General features: G+C 35.9%; 2 protein-coding genes across 4 annotated transcripts in view; one reads left to right on the top strand and one right to left on the bottom strand.

Annotated features, from left to right (window-relative positions):
• Window positions 1-16528, top strand: part of LOC142354422 (uncharacterized) — a 203213-nt gene that overhangs the window by 20391 nt on the left and 166294 nt on the right. The gene's annotated exons all lie outside the window — the stretch shown is intronic.
• On the bottom strand, window positions 6495-14485 carry LOC142354434 (melatonin receptor type 1C-like). Its single transcript, XM_075406728.1, has 5 exons — window positions 14351-14485; window positions 13534-13768; window positions 8930-9213; window positions 8388-8555; window positions 6495-6756 (listed from the first exon to the last, which is right to left on the bottom strand). Exons 2-5 carry the CDS (start codon window positions 13680-13682, stop codon window positions 6539-6541), a joined length of 819 nt encoding a protein of 272 aa, XP_075262843.1. The 5' UTR covers window positions 13683-13768; window positions 14351-14485; the 3' UTR covers window positions 6495-6538.

Genomic DNA, 16528 nt, shown 5'->3' with positions numbered 1-16528 from the left:
AAAGAGTCATCTGCGTTGTGCGGCTGTTAAGGGCAAAAAACAATTCAGAACTGGTTACTATAGGCGCGAAAGGAATTTTCGCCTTTTACCGCGTTAAAGTGTTGTATTTGACAGACTGGTTGTGAGGAAATGATCTAGATCATTGCAATCGCGTCAGGAATGCGGCTAATTGTAATAACCACAAATTCGACATCATATTTCGTAGCAGTTTTACTTCCTGCTTTGGTTGGGGCGAAATATAGTCAACACGTTCCAGTTTTGCATGAGTTCAATGAAAAAATCGAATGACAGTAAATGATCAACTCAACGTGTCAATCTAATGTTAAAAAGTTTATCAGATCGATATTCTTTCATGATTGGTAAAAAGCCGGGTGATCAGTTTTTACGGTAGAGGATTTTCCGAAAAGATGATATTTAAAACTTTCAACCGACCAAACACATCCTAAAAGCTTCAATTCATATGACAAAACATTTCTGCTCATTGGATTTTAGGAAACGTGTTGCGAAAGCTACTGTATGCCATCCAATGCGAGAAGCATCGCGTTGATCCGGGTCTCCGAGTTAGAATTAGACTGTGTATTTTTTGTTGCTTTTGCAACCTGACTTTTAATGTGTTTGAAGCGTGTATCCAATTTATCAATCTGATCAATCTTTGTAGTTTTTAAGGAGTGGACACAATGGGTGACATAATTGTGAGCGATGGGGAATGTTGTTTTCCAAAATATTGTCCTGAACCTAATATTGATCGTAGTTGTTTGAAGTTTTTTATGTGCTGAAAAATTTGGAATTGCTGGTGATATCCTAGATTAATTGAATTTTTAATCAAGCCTTTCAGATTTTGTTTTTGTAAAGTGACATATAGGACGATTATTTCGGAGAAAATGATCGTCAAAGTTTTTAGGAATTGAATAAAAAATAGCTTTAAGTAATTCTCTTTGCATCCTCGTCTAACAATCAATATATCGTTTAAAGAAATGTATTTTTAAGCCGAGGAAAGTGTAGTCCATTACTTTTTGGAAAACTGCCATCATACCAGTTGAAACAAAAAACTCTGTCATAATGTGATATCAGCAAGTGTAATCACCGCTGATTTCGTTGAAGTTGCAATGGCGTGACGCTTCCAGATCTAAATTTAATAAGCTGAAAGCGTATTACAAAAGCAAAGTTGTTAAAAACGCTGTCCCATCTGTTGCTTGCGAACTAATTTTTTTTTTGTTTTGTATTTAATAGATTGTCAAAGTTTGACATCTAATATTTGTTTTTGGAAAGGATTCATTTATTACTTTAGAGTCCAGAGCTAATTTAACAGATTCAATTCTTTTCACGGTGATAAGTGTCAGGAGAATAATTGTTTTTGATCAGAACAGCTGTCTAATCTCATGTTGTACTTTCTGTTCATATATTTTTCAAGATCAAATTTAACCAGATTTTGATGATTTAGAGGAACGCGAGTTTTTTGATGCGTGGTTGTGAAAATTTTGTGAAATTTTGATTTGACAATGTGTTTACGAAAACTACCAATACGAGAGATGATGTCAGGAAAATTTTTGATATTTACTTTTTGTTAGTACGTTGTCTTTGATTGACCTTCTGTTTATATCTATCTATCTATATAAAAATATGTATTTATTTACATATATATACACAAACACACACACAAACACTTATATATATATATATATATATATATATATATATATATATATATACACAAATACATATACATATTTATATATATATATATATATATATATTTATATATATATATATATATATATATATATATATATATATATATCTATATATATATATATATATATATTTGTCTTGATTGATATAAGAAGAGACCTAATTGTTGGAAGAGATCTCTGAAATAGGTCAATGACCATCTTCAATTACAGTTAATTTAACGTTTTCAGCTTTCCAGTGCCTGTAATTTACCGTTGTAACAATTACGCCCGCAATTTTTATTGCTTCATTTCAAAATGTTTTCAGTGCCTGCGTTATTGGAGTCTTCATACAAAAACTGTATTTTGTTCAATTGGCCACCGCGTTAAATGGAGTTTTGTGATTCATTGTTAACACTACCAGAAACCAGCAATATTTTTGTTTCGACATTTCCAAGTGATACTAAAATATTTAGAATTTTTAACTCTTGTAAGTTCTGGTTGTTTGAAATGAAAGCGACGCAACTGTACTTTGTTTTGTTGTAGTCTAAATCATAATTTGCCGGTTTTTGATTCCCAAATAATTTGAGTCGTCACTTGGTGACCGATTGCGTTTACTTGATCTTCGATTGAAGTTCTGACCGTGGTGGCTTCGGGTTTTTCATCGTCCACTTGATCCTTCACTTGGGTTTTTGGTTTTCATTTTTATACAGTTTCGACAACCCTTACAAAAATGCTTCTTTATGGCCGACTTCTTTTTCTGTTTTTTCTCTGACTGGCCATTCTGTTGGAGATTCAAGATCCATGTGTTGGACTTTGAGTTGATTTCCTTAGATTAATCTTTCGCAGGCGATCAGTAATTGTTTTATTTTTTATTTTAAATTGTTTACCGAAAAGTCTGTTGCAGATGGTACTGTAAATACAGAATTACTGGAGACTTTCAGGTGATTGTGGATCCCCATTTCTGTTTTTATTGCTATTTTCAGTACTTTTTGTGTGTTGTCGTTTCTATAGGTAACTCGTGTTGTATGTCTTCAACCAGCATTTTGGCTATGCAAACGTCACGGATTATAGACTAGTCGTTGCTTCCAAAGTTGCATTTTGGTGAAAGCTCCCGGAAATTACCGTATAATTTTTTTTATGGATTCTCCGTTAAGTTATCTTTGAGTAAGATGAACATAGCGGTCAAAGGTGATGTTTCGTTGCTTCGCATATATGTCGTAATGATGTCATTATTGGTAGTAATTTTGTTGATATAATAGTTTAACTCCCGGGAAGAAAATACTTGAACTTAAGCATGACAAAGAAACGGCCTTACTGACAAAAATTTTCCGTGGGCCCCTGGGTAATCTCCACATAGGAGTCGTGCAACTTCAATCTTTTGATATCTGTTCAACCACGTGTTCTTTCAGTTTTTCGTTTCTTATCCGTCGATCCCGCCTGCTTTAGGCAGTACTATTTTCCATACTTTTGCATACATTTCTTCTGGTGGGCGCGTCCTATTCTCCTGCGGAGCTTTTCTGAGACTATTGATTGAAATGCTTTATTTAGCAAGGATAGCCAACTTCGGCATCACACGCCATCCTTCGCCAACGCAAAAGGCATTGCAAAGTCGTTTTTTCACAGAAGGGTTCAATCAAAAAAGGGCACATTCTTTGGATGCTGACTGACTGCTCCACATGATACTCTTTTAGGGCATCTGAGTTTTCGTAAAACAATTGGGTTGAATCATTAAGAATTGGAATCGTGCTGCGATTCCAATATCACTAGTGGGTACTGAGTTTAGAGCGTAGTGACTTTACCGTCGCTATTCCACTAAATTACTGAACCAATGGCAATTTGTTACGTTCCTACGTACCTGTCAATATCGGCTGAAAAAGCGACTGGAGAGAACAACTGAACTTCCCGATTTATGTGAGAAGAATGAATTAAAAGTAAAAGGGTTTTGTATGAACTCACTAGACGAGAGGTAAAATCAAATTAGGTTGGTAGGAATATGAAAAATTTTTGAAAGCAAGGAGTATAATTTGGTGCAGAATTTTCTTATGTAACACACACCCATAGAGAAAACCAAAATCTATTGTGTCGTCTTTTTGAATAAGATTTTTTTGTTTAAACTTTGAAATTCGTGTTTCGTTTTGGCCGCTAAGCATTTGCTGGAAGTTATTACGGTTGTCAGATTTGTTTTTTTTACAGTTCAGAGAATTTAAAATTTAATTATTGGCTGGCTTTTTAATGAGGGTTTTAGTTTTTTGGGATTTTCTACTGGAGGTACCTTGTGCTCAGTCGCCGCTTTGACTCAAAAAAGAGTGTGAGTTAAAGTCCTTAGCAGTAAACTAATTTTCTCTGAGCTAGATTAACTTTTCTCCTGCGCTCAGATTTATGGATTTTTGACTGGGAATAATTTTTTGCCGGGAAATTAAATAGGGGTAAGCGTTTTCGCCCTTCTGTCTTCCAATTGGATAATTTTTATATTTTGAATTAGGAATATCCTAGAGAAACAAAACTTCACATTAGCTGAAGTATTTTCTGACCCTCAATGAAACAAGTGAATTTTTGAAAATAATTTTTGAAGTTTTAAGCAAAATTTTAAAAATTTTTAGAAATTGACGTTAATGGACCTACAGGTTTTAATATTTAACATTGATTTAGTTTGTACATTTTAACTGACTTTTGTGTTTTCAATAATAGAAAGTTGCCGTTTGATAAAAATTTTGTGTTAGTTTCCCTTGGGTTGATTTTTGCTCTTGGCAACTTTGTTCCAAATAAAAATTCGAGATGATTTCTGTTGTTAATGTGTATTTAATTTTTTGTTCTGACGTAATGATTTGGAGGTTTGAAAATTTATACATTTTTGCCTGGAATTTAGTTAATTTGTTGAATTATATTTATTTTACATGATGCCATTATACTGATGCAATTATGCAGGTCCAATGATCTCACTTTAAAGGAATGAATGGAATTTTCTTTCAGTTGGGTTTAGTGTTTTGGCTGCTATTGTTAAGAAAAAAAACATTTTGACGCAAAGATTGCAGTTTGATTGTCTATTGTAGCAGTTTTAACTAAATGACTGTTTTGAAAACTGCTTCGTTTTCTATTTAGCTACGCGATCCCTTGGTTGTATATAGAAAACTTTTTCTCTGTCTTCAATTAGGTGAAGATGTTTTTATTCGTAGTTTACTGTTTCAGATGCATGTTTAAATGACTGGAAATGACTGGAAAAGCACTGTCGCTCAAAATACGACTTTATGAGTGTTATGGTTTTTTGGGGTTTTTGACCGGAACCAACTTGTGGTCAGGCGGCGTTTTGAATTTAAAAAGATTGTGAGTTAAATTGTTTGACAGTAAGCTTTTTTCGCTGAGCTATAGAAGTTCTTCTCATGTGCTCAGATAAATGAATTTTTGACTATGAACAGTTCTATGTCTGGTAAATAGGGGCAAGCGCATTCGGCGTTCATTCGGCTAATTTTTTATTTTTTAGTTTGGAATATCTTCAAGAAAAAAAAATTTTCTTTTTGGCTGACGTAATTTGTGGCCCTCAATGACGAAGTGTTTTTTTTAGAACTAAATGATGCACTTCGTGGCCAAACTTTTTTAAGTATTTATCTCAGTTTGCCCAAAAATTCATTTTTTTGCAGCTTTGCGAGGAATTACATGAGAAGTGTAAATTGTAACGGACTCTTTATTTAAATGATTCTTTGTATTTTTTTAAATTTGATAATAGGAATCTTCCGCATAATTATCATTGTGTGTTTCGTGTCATTTCATTTCGAGTTGATTTATAGCATTAGATTATGGAAAACGAACGAAAACTTGTTTCACATGTGTAATTCTGAAAATATTATCGAAGTGCTTAGCAAAAGGTTTAAAAATCTTTGGACTGACTGTGCTAACAATTGTACTTTATGGACTGACAGGGTTAAAAATGCACCTCGATTCAGATTTGTACATTTTTAACCGATTTTTGTGTTTTCAGTAATATGAAGTTGCCATTTGATATAATTTTTGTGTTAATTTAAAAAGCTCAATTTCACTTTTCTGCGAAACAAGTAAATTATGAATTAAGTGCGCAATTCCGATAAGTGTGCACAAATGAGTGTTTTCACGCTAGATATCATTTTAAAAGCTCATTTAAAGAAAAGTTAGGTAGAAATTTTTAGAACTAAAGTAAGGAAAGAAGTTTTTTTTTGAAATTTAACGAGCAGGATAACCGATGCTAGGTTAAATGAGAACTAATAACTATCGAAGTGACCGATAGAAATAAGGGTTAGCGTCTGAGGAAAATATAGGAAAAGTGTATCGTCCGCTAATTGAACTTGGGTGAAGAATTTTAAAACTAAAACACAGGGGTTGGTGTTCGAGTTCTCCCAGGTTTTGACTTTAACTTTTTTTTGATGAACCTTATTTAAATAATGTGAATTGAAAAAAAAAACCAATTGGCTCTTTCCCATTATAGCCTCCCACCGCTGGAGTATAGTCCCCATTATGATATTTTTACGTAAAGGGGGTTGACACGTTACATGCCCACTAAGGGGGGGGGGAGTTGAGGGGGTGAGGGGGTGTAATTTATTTTCGGATCTATTCTGTTTCGCCCCCCAGTGTTTTTTATGACCCCCAGTTACAAATTTTATGTTGTTATATAGCACGTTACTATTTAAGAAATAGCACGTGCGCCTGGGGGGTCATAAAAAATTTATGCTCACTAAGCTGGGGGGGGGGGGGAACATAATAGATCCATATTTTCTTGTCGATCTAAACTTACGTGGATAAAAATTTTGCTCTTGTGCACTTTGGGCTTAACAATATCCTATCATAAATCGAGGTCCAAACCTGGGCTGTTACAAAAGAACAGAGGAATTATTATTGAAACTTTAAGTTTCCCTAGTCTCGTCATACGCTGTTCCCGATTTTCTTCCGGGAGCTGATTTCGAGTGAAGAGTAGGATTCCCAATTTTTGGATTGTAGCATGGGATGACTTTAGCCAGAAGGTGTTTGTATGCCTTTCTGAAACCGCTGTGAGTTGCTCCGTAGATGAAAAAGTTGATTGCAGCATTGCTGTGAGCCCACAAGTCCAGAAGCAGGAAAAATTCTGAAAAAAATTGTAGAGCAAGTGAGAAAATTTGTAATTTATGTGCTAATATGTCAGTGAAAATGTTTCAAGAGTGCCCTAAAAGTAGGGCACTAAGCTTTTACAGATAGTATTGCGAAAATATCGAACCCAAAAACGCCTGGCGTTATGTTCTGCAGTGTTGTTATTGTTTGGTTTTCACTCGTAGGAAACGGTAGCCAGGTTCAGACTTAATTGAACTGCCTCTCTATCAGCGTTCTGCAATATTTTCTGCAAAATTTTGTAAAATTGACCAGAAATTTTTAATCCGTTCAAAAAATTTGTCAACATTACTTCGCAAATCCTACAAATTCAGAGAGTCCGCGTTTGCGAACAAGAGTGACGAAATTTTCAACCACTTCTAGCGTTGAAGAAATATGGTCAAATTTCGATGCAAATAGATGAGAAATAACCGATCGTGAATATTAGTGACAAATATTCCCAATTATGAGTAAGTTTGCAATGGTTTACATCACTTTCACTGTTGTCCGCGAAAGCTTACAATGCCTAATCATAAAACATGGGGGAGCGGACAATGCTGACGTCAGCAAGCAATTTTGGGATCTATTCTATTTTGCCCTCAGTGTTTTTTACGCCCGCAGTTACAAATCATATTTTGTTATATAGCACGTTACTATGTAAAAAAATAGAACGTGCGCCGGGGGGGGGGGGCTGAAAAAATAAGCTCACTAAGCTAGGGGGAGGGGGGCAAAACAGAATAGATCCCAATTTTTTGTGCTCAGAAAGTAAGATTGGCGACATAATGAACGAGCTAAGGGAAAATTCTTAATCAATTCTTGAAAAATGTTTAAAGATTTACAGCAGTAGTTGAGGAAATTGCTATCATAAGGTTTGACTATAATATCATCAAAACCATCAATTCTCGTACAAGAAACCGGCAATTTATTCCGTTTTTTAACCCATGCTTTCACATGTACAAAAATCAAGTATAACAATTTTTTTAACGTATAAAACCAATAACACTGACAAATTCACGCGTTTTTTAGTTTTCATGAGTTGAAGCTGAAAAAACAAAAAATTACTCGCGTATTTTTGCATTGTTTTGTTCAGGTTTACGGACTAGAGCAGGAGCCTTTGAGACAACCTTGTAAAATGTTTAAATCAAAACCAAATTTAATATATGTATAAACCAATCTTAAGATGGATTTGTGTCAAAGCTATATTAAGCAACACTATATAAGGCAACCAACATGAAAATTCAGTTAACTCGACAAAAAAGAACTTGAGATTTGATGATAATTGAACTTCAAATTTCTGGGCTTTCAAACTAAAGGTGTATTAAGTTATTCCACTTAAGCTTTCCAGCTCAGAGATAAGGGTTGGAAACGGGTACTGTTTCCTTTTCACAGTAATTGCATCTGCTAAGTTAAAACTGAAAAAAATAGGAATTCAATTTCTACACTGCTTACACCCCCCCTCCCCGAATTGCCGAATTGACCATCATTACACACTTCTTGGATACCATATCCAAGATTATTCAAAAATAATAAAAGTGTTAAACTGTGTTTGAGTTTAAAGTGTTAAAAGTATAAATAAAAGTGTTAAAAGTATAAATGTTAAACCTTAAGTAAATATAGAATCGTAGAACTAACCCATAGGCATCCGTGCGTACACCTCGACTTTGAGTCCGAGAACAAGAACCAAAAATGCATATGGCATCCACGTGACCAGGAACGTCAAGTAAATGGCCACCAGAGACACCAATAACTGCCGTTGTTCTCTTTGACGTCTTTTGCTCACGTTGTCAAGAGCAGCGGAACCTAAACAGATGAAGTTTGTTCCATGTTGCAAATACAGCTTTTTCTCTGACACTTTGCCAAGAAAAGCAAACGTCTTTCAAAATTGTGTGAATCGTGTCTACAGGTCAAAGTTCAAATTGTAAAAAAGGGAAAGGAAGAATAGCAATAAAGGAACTGATAATAGTTAGAGTTGATTTGGAAACTTACCATTAATTTTAATGATTTAATATTGAGTAAGAAAACTACAAATCTTTTTCTAGATATTAATGTAGCATCAACGAGGACATTATTTGGCCTGCTGTTCCGTTTTTAGGCAACTCTTTAGTATAAATTCTAAGCTTGCTTCCTCAAATAAGATTAATTAATCGAAGTGATGCTGAAAGACTTTTTCTTACTTCTTGACGCCAATCTCCAAATCTTTGCATAGCAAATTGTGATCACAATCATAGGCACAACCAAAGCCATGATAGTGTAGAACCCGACATTGAACCACCAAGCACCCTCCTGGACATACCCACTGCAGAACAGATACAGACCACTGTATGCGTGACCTCCGAAACCCAAAAGTCGAGGGAGGTCAACAGCCAGAGTGAAAGTCCAGATGAGACAAATGGATGCCAGGGTTCCTTTTAGGGTAAAAATTCTGGTGTAGAGACTGTTTCTGCACACGTACGTGTACCTGAAAAAATGGAAATTTTAGGAAATATTTTTGTTTTTTAGTAACCAAAGTTTAGGCATATGAGACAAAATGATCAGAAACAGACGTTTGCCCGGCAAAATCCCATGCCACAGCTTTGACCCAAATATGAGTTTGGGCGTTGAGGTATTCAACAACCCACATCGACGTGGCCCGCATTCTTGCCTTAGCTAACGCAAGAAAGACCATAGCCACTACAGACTGTAATAGATCTGTCGTACAGATTTGCAATCTGTAGATTTGAATTGTTTCGTAGTGCCAATTAGCGTTCTTTACTTCGGCCAATTTAAGAGTGAATTGGCGGAGCGAATTCAGGCTTTATTTTGTTATTCAAATATTGACTATTTGAGTTACAAAGTTTAGGCTGATTTGGCGGAGCGAAATCACGTTTGACTAGTTATCGGGTATTTCGCTTAGCGAAAGATACCAAATTTTAGATGCGTCTGAATTTAGACTTTAGCGAATCGAAATCTAGTTAAGAGAGAGAGTCAATTATTTTGAATTACGAAATTGAGAAGAATGAAATTAGGCAAGATTAACAAAACTGATTTACAATTTGTTCACAAGATAACATTACTAAATTGCGGCAACTTACAATCACGAGACAAGGTGAACAGACAAAAGATCATGCATAGGATATAAACAAATTAACAAGTATGAAATCATAGGATTTGATCTTCAAAATTATACTGAATAAATGAACAAATTAAAATAGGGAAATTGAACTAAATTAAGTTAAACAGAAATTGAACTAAATTGGTTGCACCAAATTAATGAACTCAAACTAAATATGTACTATTGTACCACATTTCCCCCTTGGCGGAAATAAATAACATGTTATTTATCAGAAAATTAGTAATCAATATGTACTTGTTAAATAATTAATACTGTAATGTTTTAATCAGAGTTTTGAATGATCAGTTTTACTCATTAATCGCTTTCGCTTTCATAATATCTCTCCGCTTCGCCAACTGTCATAGACAACTCTGGTTCCTCATAATTCGGAGAAACGTAGAATTGCGTGGGATAGGAAGTTGTTGGGGAGCATGGGCCGACTGTGAAGTTTGACTCCTCTTGATTGGATTGTGCTGCAGCAGTTTGTATTGCAGAGATTATGGACTTGTTTTCGATTTGTTGTTTTTTTAATATTTTGCCGTCTCTTCTGTTTTCCAATTGCTGCAGTACTTGGTGTTGTGGGAGGGCATGATTGAATTGGAGTCACAGATTCATCCGATTCTGTGGTCGATATGGCAGAATGTTTTCTCTTTGAAGGGATTAGCGCTGCAGATGCTTTCGTGGCTGCTTTTCTCTTCGGTCTGCTTGGTGGCTCCGCGATAATGATGCTTGAAGTCGGTAATTCCATTGGCACTGCGAGATCGTTGTTTGACTCTGTGGTTTGATTTTGCGGCGCCGTTGTCTGTGTTTGTGAGATCGTTTGAATTAGCGAATCGATATTAGGCATTTGATACTTGTTTTTATGAATAGCTTTGTTTAGGATTTTTGAATCAAGTGCTATTTTGATTGACTTGTCCTTTTTTACCGTAATGACAATCGGAGATATGAAAAATTGATCTGAACAGTTGTTTAACTTTTCGATATGTCCTTCGTTTAACAGTTTTTCTAATTCAATTTTCACTTTCGGTTGGAGGTGAATGGGTACTTTTCGTCCTTTTTGATGTATTACTCGATAATTTTTGTGAAATTTTGAATTGACCGTGTGGTTTTTTGATTTCCTAATTCGGGAGATCAAATCAGGAAATTCCTTTGCCATTGATTTCTTGATTGCACAAGGTGGATCTATTTTACTAACTTCAGATTGCGGGCAAGGCTTCTGAGAAATTGTAATACCTAACTGGTCAAAAAGGTCCCGTCCTAATATTGGTATAAATCCATCGGATACAACTGTTATTTTTGCCTTCTGTATACTCCAATCATTGCATTTTACCGGCGTTTTCAAAGTGCCAAGAGGTTGGACGATATCAATCGAAAATGACTTCAATTCCAATGGTCTTTTCTCCGACCATTGTGATTGAGCACAATTGAACATTATTTCTCTTGCGAGTGACATATTAATAATGGTACAACCACTACCAGAGTCTAGAAGTAAATCACAGTTTGTGTTTCCAATTGTTAATGTTAAATTTTTCAGTGTCAAATTTGGGGAACTCGTATTTTCAACAGTGGCGACGTAATTATCATCCGAAGAATCATAGTCTGAATTGATTTGCGCATTATAATTGATATAATTGACGTTTAGACTTTCTTGGCTAGAATTTTGATTAGATATTTCTGCCGTATCTATATTGTTAATGCGATTAGTTTGTTGAGTGTTTCTTGTAGAATTAAGTCTTGGACGACAAACTTTAGCGAAATGGTTTTGCAAACCACAGTGATTACATTTCTTACCCATTGCGGGGCAAATCTGACGATGTGTAGGTGTCCAGACTTGACCACAACCACGGCATTGTCCAATGGATGCACGGTTTGTGACTGTTCTGCTTGATTGGGGTCCTCGTACTCCCGCGCCGCGAAATCGATTGAATTGGTGTACTGTGTTTACCGTACTGCCAGTTGCTCCGTTATTGGATGAAATTCTTTGCTGATTCTGATTACCCATTTCCATGTTTACTGCAATGCTGAGTGCCCTCTCTGGTTCAACTGTGTCCCTTAGAAGTTCCCGCTGAATGTCATCGTCTAGCATGTTAGTGATGAAAATGTCCCTGATGATGGCTTCTTCACGGTTTTCAAAGTCACAATTTTCAGCCAGTTCTTTTAAGATGCTGTAGAATTGCTCTACGGTTTCGCCCTTCTTTTGCTTCCGAGAGAAGAACACAAATCTATCGAATGCGATGTTTCTTGGGCGAATAAAGGCAATCTCCATCATTTCCCAGAGTTTTAGGGTAGTCAAATCGTAAATGTTGTCGTGCGGGAATTTTTGTGTTAATAGTCGTCTTCCTTCAGTACCAATACTTAGGTACAACAGAGACACGCATTTCTGATCACACAAATTCCAAGGACGCTCCCCACATAGTATTCCCGCTTCGGTTATTTTTTGACACTTTAGTTCCCATTGTAGCTTCAGCTGGTTGTTTCTTACTCTGCGTTCTCTTTCTGCTTCCCCGGTTGTGTCGTCAATCGGCATTTCGTACTTCGGTTCCACTGGCAGGCGAACTGTCGATGGTTTGGGTTGAAGCAATGTGTCTATAGTTATGTTCTCACGAGCGAGAATCGCTAGTTTTAATTGAATTCTCCTTTTCTCCCATCTGATTGGTGGGTCTGAGGTTGGTCGTTCCCAAAATGGCTCTATCGACAGCGGTGTTTTTCTCGATTCTCGAGCTGACTGCGCCATGTCGTACAGATTTGCAATCTGTAGATTTGAATTGTTTCGTAGTGCCAATTAGCGTTCTTTACTTCGGCCAATTTAAGAGTGAATTGGCGGAGCGAATTCAGGCTTTATTTTGTTATTCAAATATTGACTATTTGAGTTACAAAGTTTAGGCTGATTTGGCGGAGCGAAATCACGTTTGACTAGTTATCGGGTATTTCGCTTAGCGAAAGATACCAAATTTTAGATGCGTCTGAATTTAGACTTTAGCGAATCGAAATCTAGTTAAGAGAGAGAGTCAACTATTTTGAATTACGAAATTGAGAAGAATGAAATTAGGCAAGATTAACAAAACTGATTTACAATTTGTTCACAAGATAACATTACTAAATTGCGGCAACTTACAATCACGAGACAAGGTGAACAGACAAAAGATCATGCATAGGATATAAACAAATTAACAAGTATGAAATCATAGGATTTGATCTTCAAAATTATACTGAATAAATTAACAAATTAAGATAGGGAAATTGAACTAAATTAAGTTAAACAGAAATTGAACTAAATTGGTTGCACCAAATTAATGAACTCAAACTAAATATGTACTATTGTACCACAAGATCCCAGAATTCTAGCTTGCTTAGATGCCCTGTCTGCGGCTCAAATTAGGCGGCAACTCGAATTAGACCCGGAATTGAGTCGTAGACAGGGTATCTAAGCGCTCTGATTGTGGGATCTATTATGGTCGGCAGTGGCGATCGTGCCGAGTTTGAGGTCCAGACGGACATGAACTCTGATCAGACCTCCATCTTTCGATCTCTGTTTTAACCTTTTGTTCATTTTGCGACTGGATAGCTTATGTAAATTGAGCACAGAGTTCCATAGTGATCAGAGATCCCAAAGATTAGATGTCATTTCAGTTTGGATCTTGACTCTTCCGGACCCCCCCCCGGCCCGATTCTCAATTGACTGGTTACCTGTTGATTGCAATAAACATCATTGTCCACAGACTTCCGCAGCAAGCCAGAGTACAGATCATTCCATTGATTTCACACAGAAGTGGGTTTTCACGGTAGGGAGTGTCCCCGTAGAGGGAACCCAAAAGCATGAAACACCCACGCATCATACCACCCAGATCGGCAACAGCTAAATTGACCAGCAACAGGTGGGGTGTCTGCCGCAGTGCTTTGATCAGACTTATCGACGCAATCACTAAAATTAAACCCTCAGTGAATCGAAATTTATACACCTTGATAAGACATGCCTGATCTTAACACTTCTTGCAAAGCTCGAAACATCTTGCCAAGAACTTGAAACAACAACATTTCATGGTAAATCTTGATAAGATCTGGGTAAGATCTTATAAAGATAACACAAAAAAATTTCTTGACAACTCTTGACAAAATCTTGACAAATCTTGATAACACTTTCTGATTATCTTTTCTGATCGCTGCTTGATGTATCTCGTCCCCAGAATCACCATTCGCTCGCTACTTAGAATCAATTACAATAAAAAATATTTGATTTGAGCTCGTTAAATATCACAAAAAAGCTCGTTAATTTTCAGAATTGAACTTGTTTACGATCAGAGTTTAGCTCGTTAGTGCCCAGAACTTACCTTATTGTGATCAGACATTAGCTCAGTAATGATCCGAAATAATCTCCATATTAATCCGAATTAGTTTAGCTTTCTCATTTACAAAACCAAGTTTGTTAATGATTACAGTTTGACTTTCTGAGGATAGGAACTTTAAAGAGTGCTCAACGATTAAGGATCATCAAGTTGAAGTTTACCTTGCTAAGGATCAGAAATTACTCCGTTATTAGTCAGAATTTAGCTCGGTAATTATCAGAGGTCTGCTTTTTAGTCATCAGACGAAAAAGACTTTCACTATGAGTTTGTTGATGCATGCTAGAATTAGAAGTCCTGTTTATCTCAACCCATGAACGCAGTTTAAACATCAATCACGAGCAAACAAAGATTTGGTTTTGTTTGCGTAGAGAAATCACCAGGCGAAACTATCCGTCACAATATATCTGCAAGCATGCACTTATAGTTATTTGTAAAAATCTATATGATTTTCATCGAATTGAAAAATAACAGAACTTGAGATCATATCAAAATTTAACAGAATAACTTAAGTTAAAAACTTTTTGTGGTAAAATGACAGGTAATAAGCCACGAAAATCAATTACTTTGATCAAAATTTCCTCCCTACGAATATCATGTAAAAATTCAGTGATGTTTCAAAGTTGATTGTCTAAGCAATTTCATTGAACTATAACAGTTAAGCTGTCTTATCCCAGCTGGCAATCTCTGAACTTCAACTGAACTTTTTCAGTTTCTGTTTTTAAAACAGACTTTTTTAATGAATTCTTTAATGCATATTTATATATGTTTTAGCTTTAATTAACCTCGACTTTTTTACAAAAATTCTTCGATTGTCTGCAAATTTTTGAAGATGTTTCGTTTTATAATCAAGCAAAGCAATCTGTCCTTTTATCAGAGAATGACTTGTTAAGAGTTTGCAAAACAATTTGTAATCAGATGCAAAAAAAACGTACACCATATATGTCATCAGGAAGATGAAAAATAATTAAACAACGCAATCTACGAATCATAGAAATTAACCTCTGTTAACAACGCCAGAAAAAGACTAAGAAATTCTACTGTAGGCCACCAACAGTCCTTGAAAAAAGAAATTGCGAATGTCTGATAAAAACAGCCATTTATTTTAAGGTGGTCTTCAAAGCAGACGAGAAACCACTCAAAAATTCCAGTGCATTTTTGATTTTACAAAATGAGCTTTTTACTTCAGCCCTTCTGCAATATTGATTGTAAAAACAGACTTCAATGCTGCATTGGAGGTTTTGGTCAATTTGAGCAACAAAGTCAAGGTAACGCCAGAAGCAGCTTGTTGGTCCGCAGTCCAGGAATATATAGAAAATTCACCTGGTCTGCTTTTGTTTTATGAATTTATGTTCTTTTCTCTACAACATGCAAAATGTTTCCATACAAAAAAGCCGAAAGAAGACAATCTTTTTTGCAATCATGCCCTGCACGGTCATTACCTCTGCCGCTGCAAGAAAGTGAACGTACGGCCACCGTTGATGTCTAGAGTTCTAGCGTTGCAATTTTTACACTTTCGTTGTTTGTCTCGTATTGGAATATCTAGACGGCATTTTGTATGCAGATTGAGTTTTAAAGCACCCCAAGTTTAATGATCGAAAGAAATCTTGGACGCTGAAACTAAGTCTTAGTCAAAAGGCTAAATGTGAGAAATGGCCAGAAATAAGTCTCAACAAAGTCAACAGTAACCATCGGGGTTTTTTTGGAATAACAAAAATTTCATCGTTCATATTTCTTAATAGAATCCCGGACTTGAGTCGCAGAGCTTTTCAGCGCTTAACCAGCACATTTCAAGTGTATAAGATTAATTCAGTTCTGAAACAGTGCATCTCCAGAATATTTTAAGTTTCTTTGTTCAGTTCTTCTTCATTATGATTATATTGAGGTCATGGAGTTAGCCCAGGCTAAACTTGGCTAATCCTGTACAGTCTGAAAATTACTCATATCCCAAAATTAAGTCTGAGCAGAGTAAGGTCATACTTTTGTAGCTTGTAACTAGTAATTACTATAGTAGAATACACACTATTTATATATATGCTAGTTTGTAGGCAATTACCACAAAGCCCATTTAGCTTAGTGGTTACGACTTGCTACGCAAATTAAATATTACAAGTACCCACGCGGAAGTTCGAAGCGCAGAAAAATCAAACCTTGTTTGCGGGAGTTAAGCTGAGCATATTATTTTTCATGCAGTAAATTTTACTCAAAAATCAAGACTAGCCCGTGTAAATTGGGACATGAACAGAGTACTTGCCATCCTAAAAAACAGAATGTCTTTAGACTGATTCAGCGCTGATTTACTCTGCCACCAACCTCCGGGATGCAAGATACAATATATTTTT

Source organism: Convolutriloba macropyga, chromosome 15, assembly GCF_964194025.1.
Source record: "Convolutriloba macropyga chromosome 15, txConMacr16.3, whole genome shotgun sequence".
In the NCBI taxonomy this organism is placed as follows: Eukaryota; Metazoa; Xenacoelomorpha; order Acoela; family Convolutidae; genus Convolutriloba; species Convolutriloba macropyga.
Note: the sequence above shows the minus strand (reverse complement) of the source record. Positions and strands in the feature narration are given on the sequence as shown.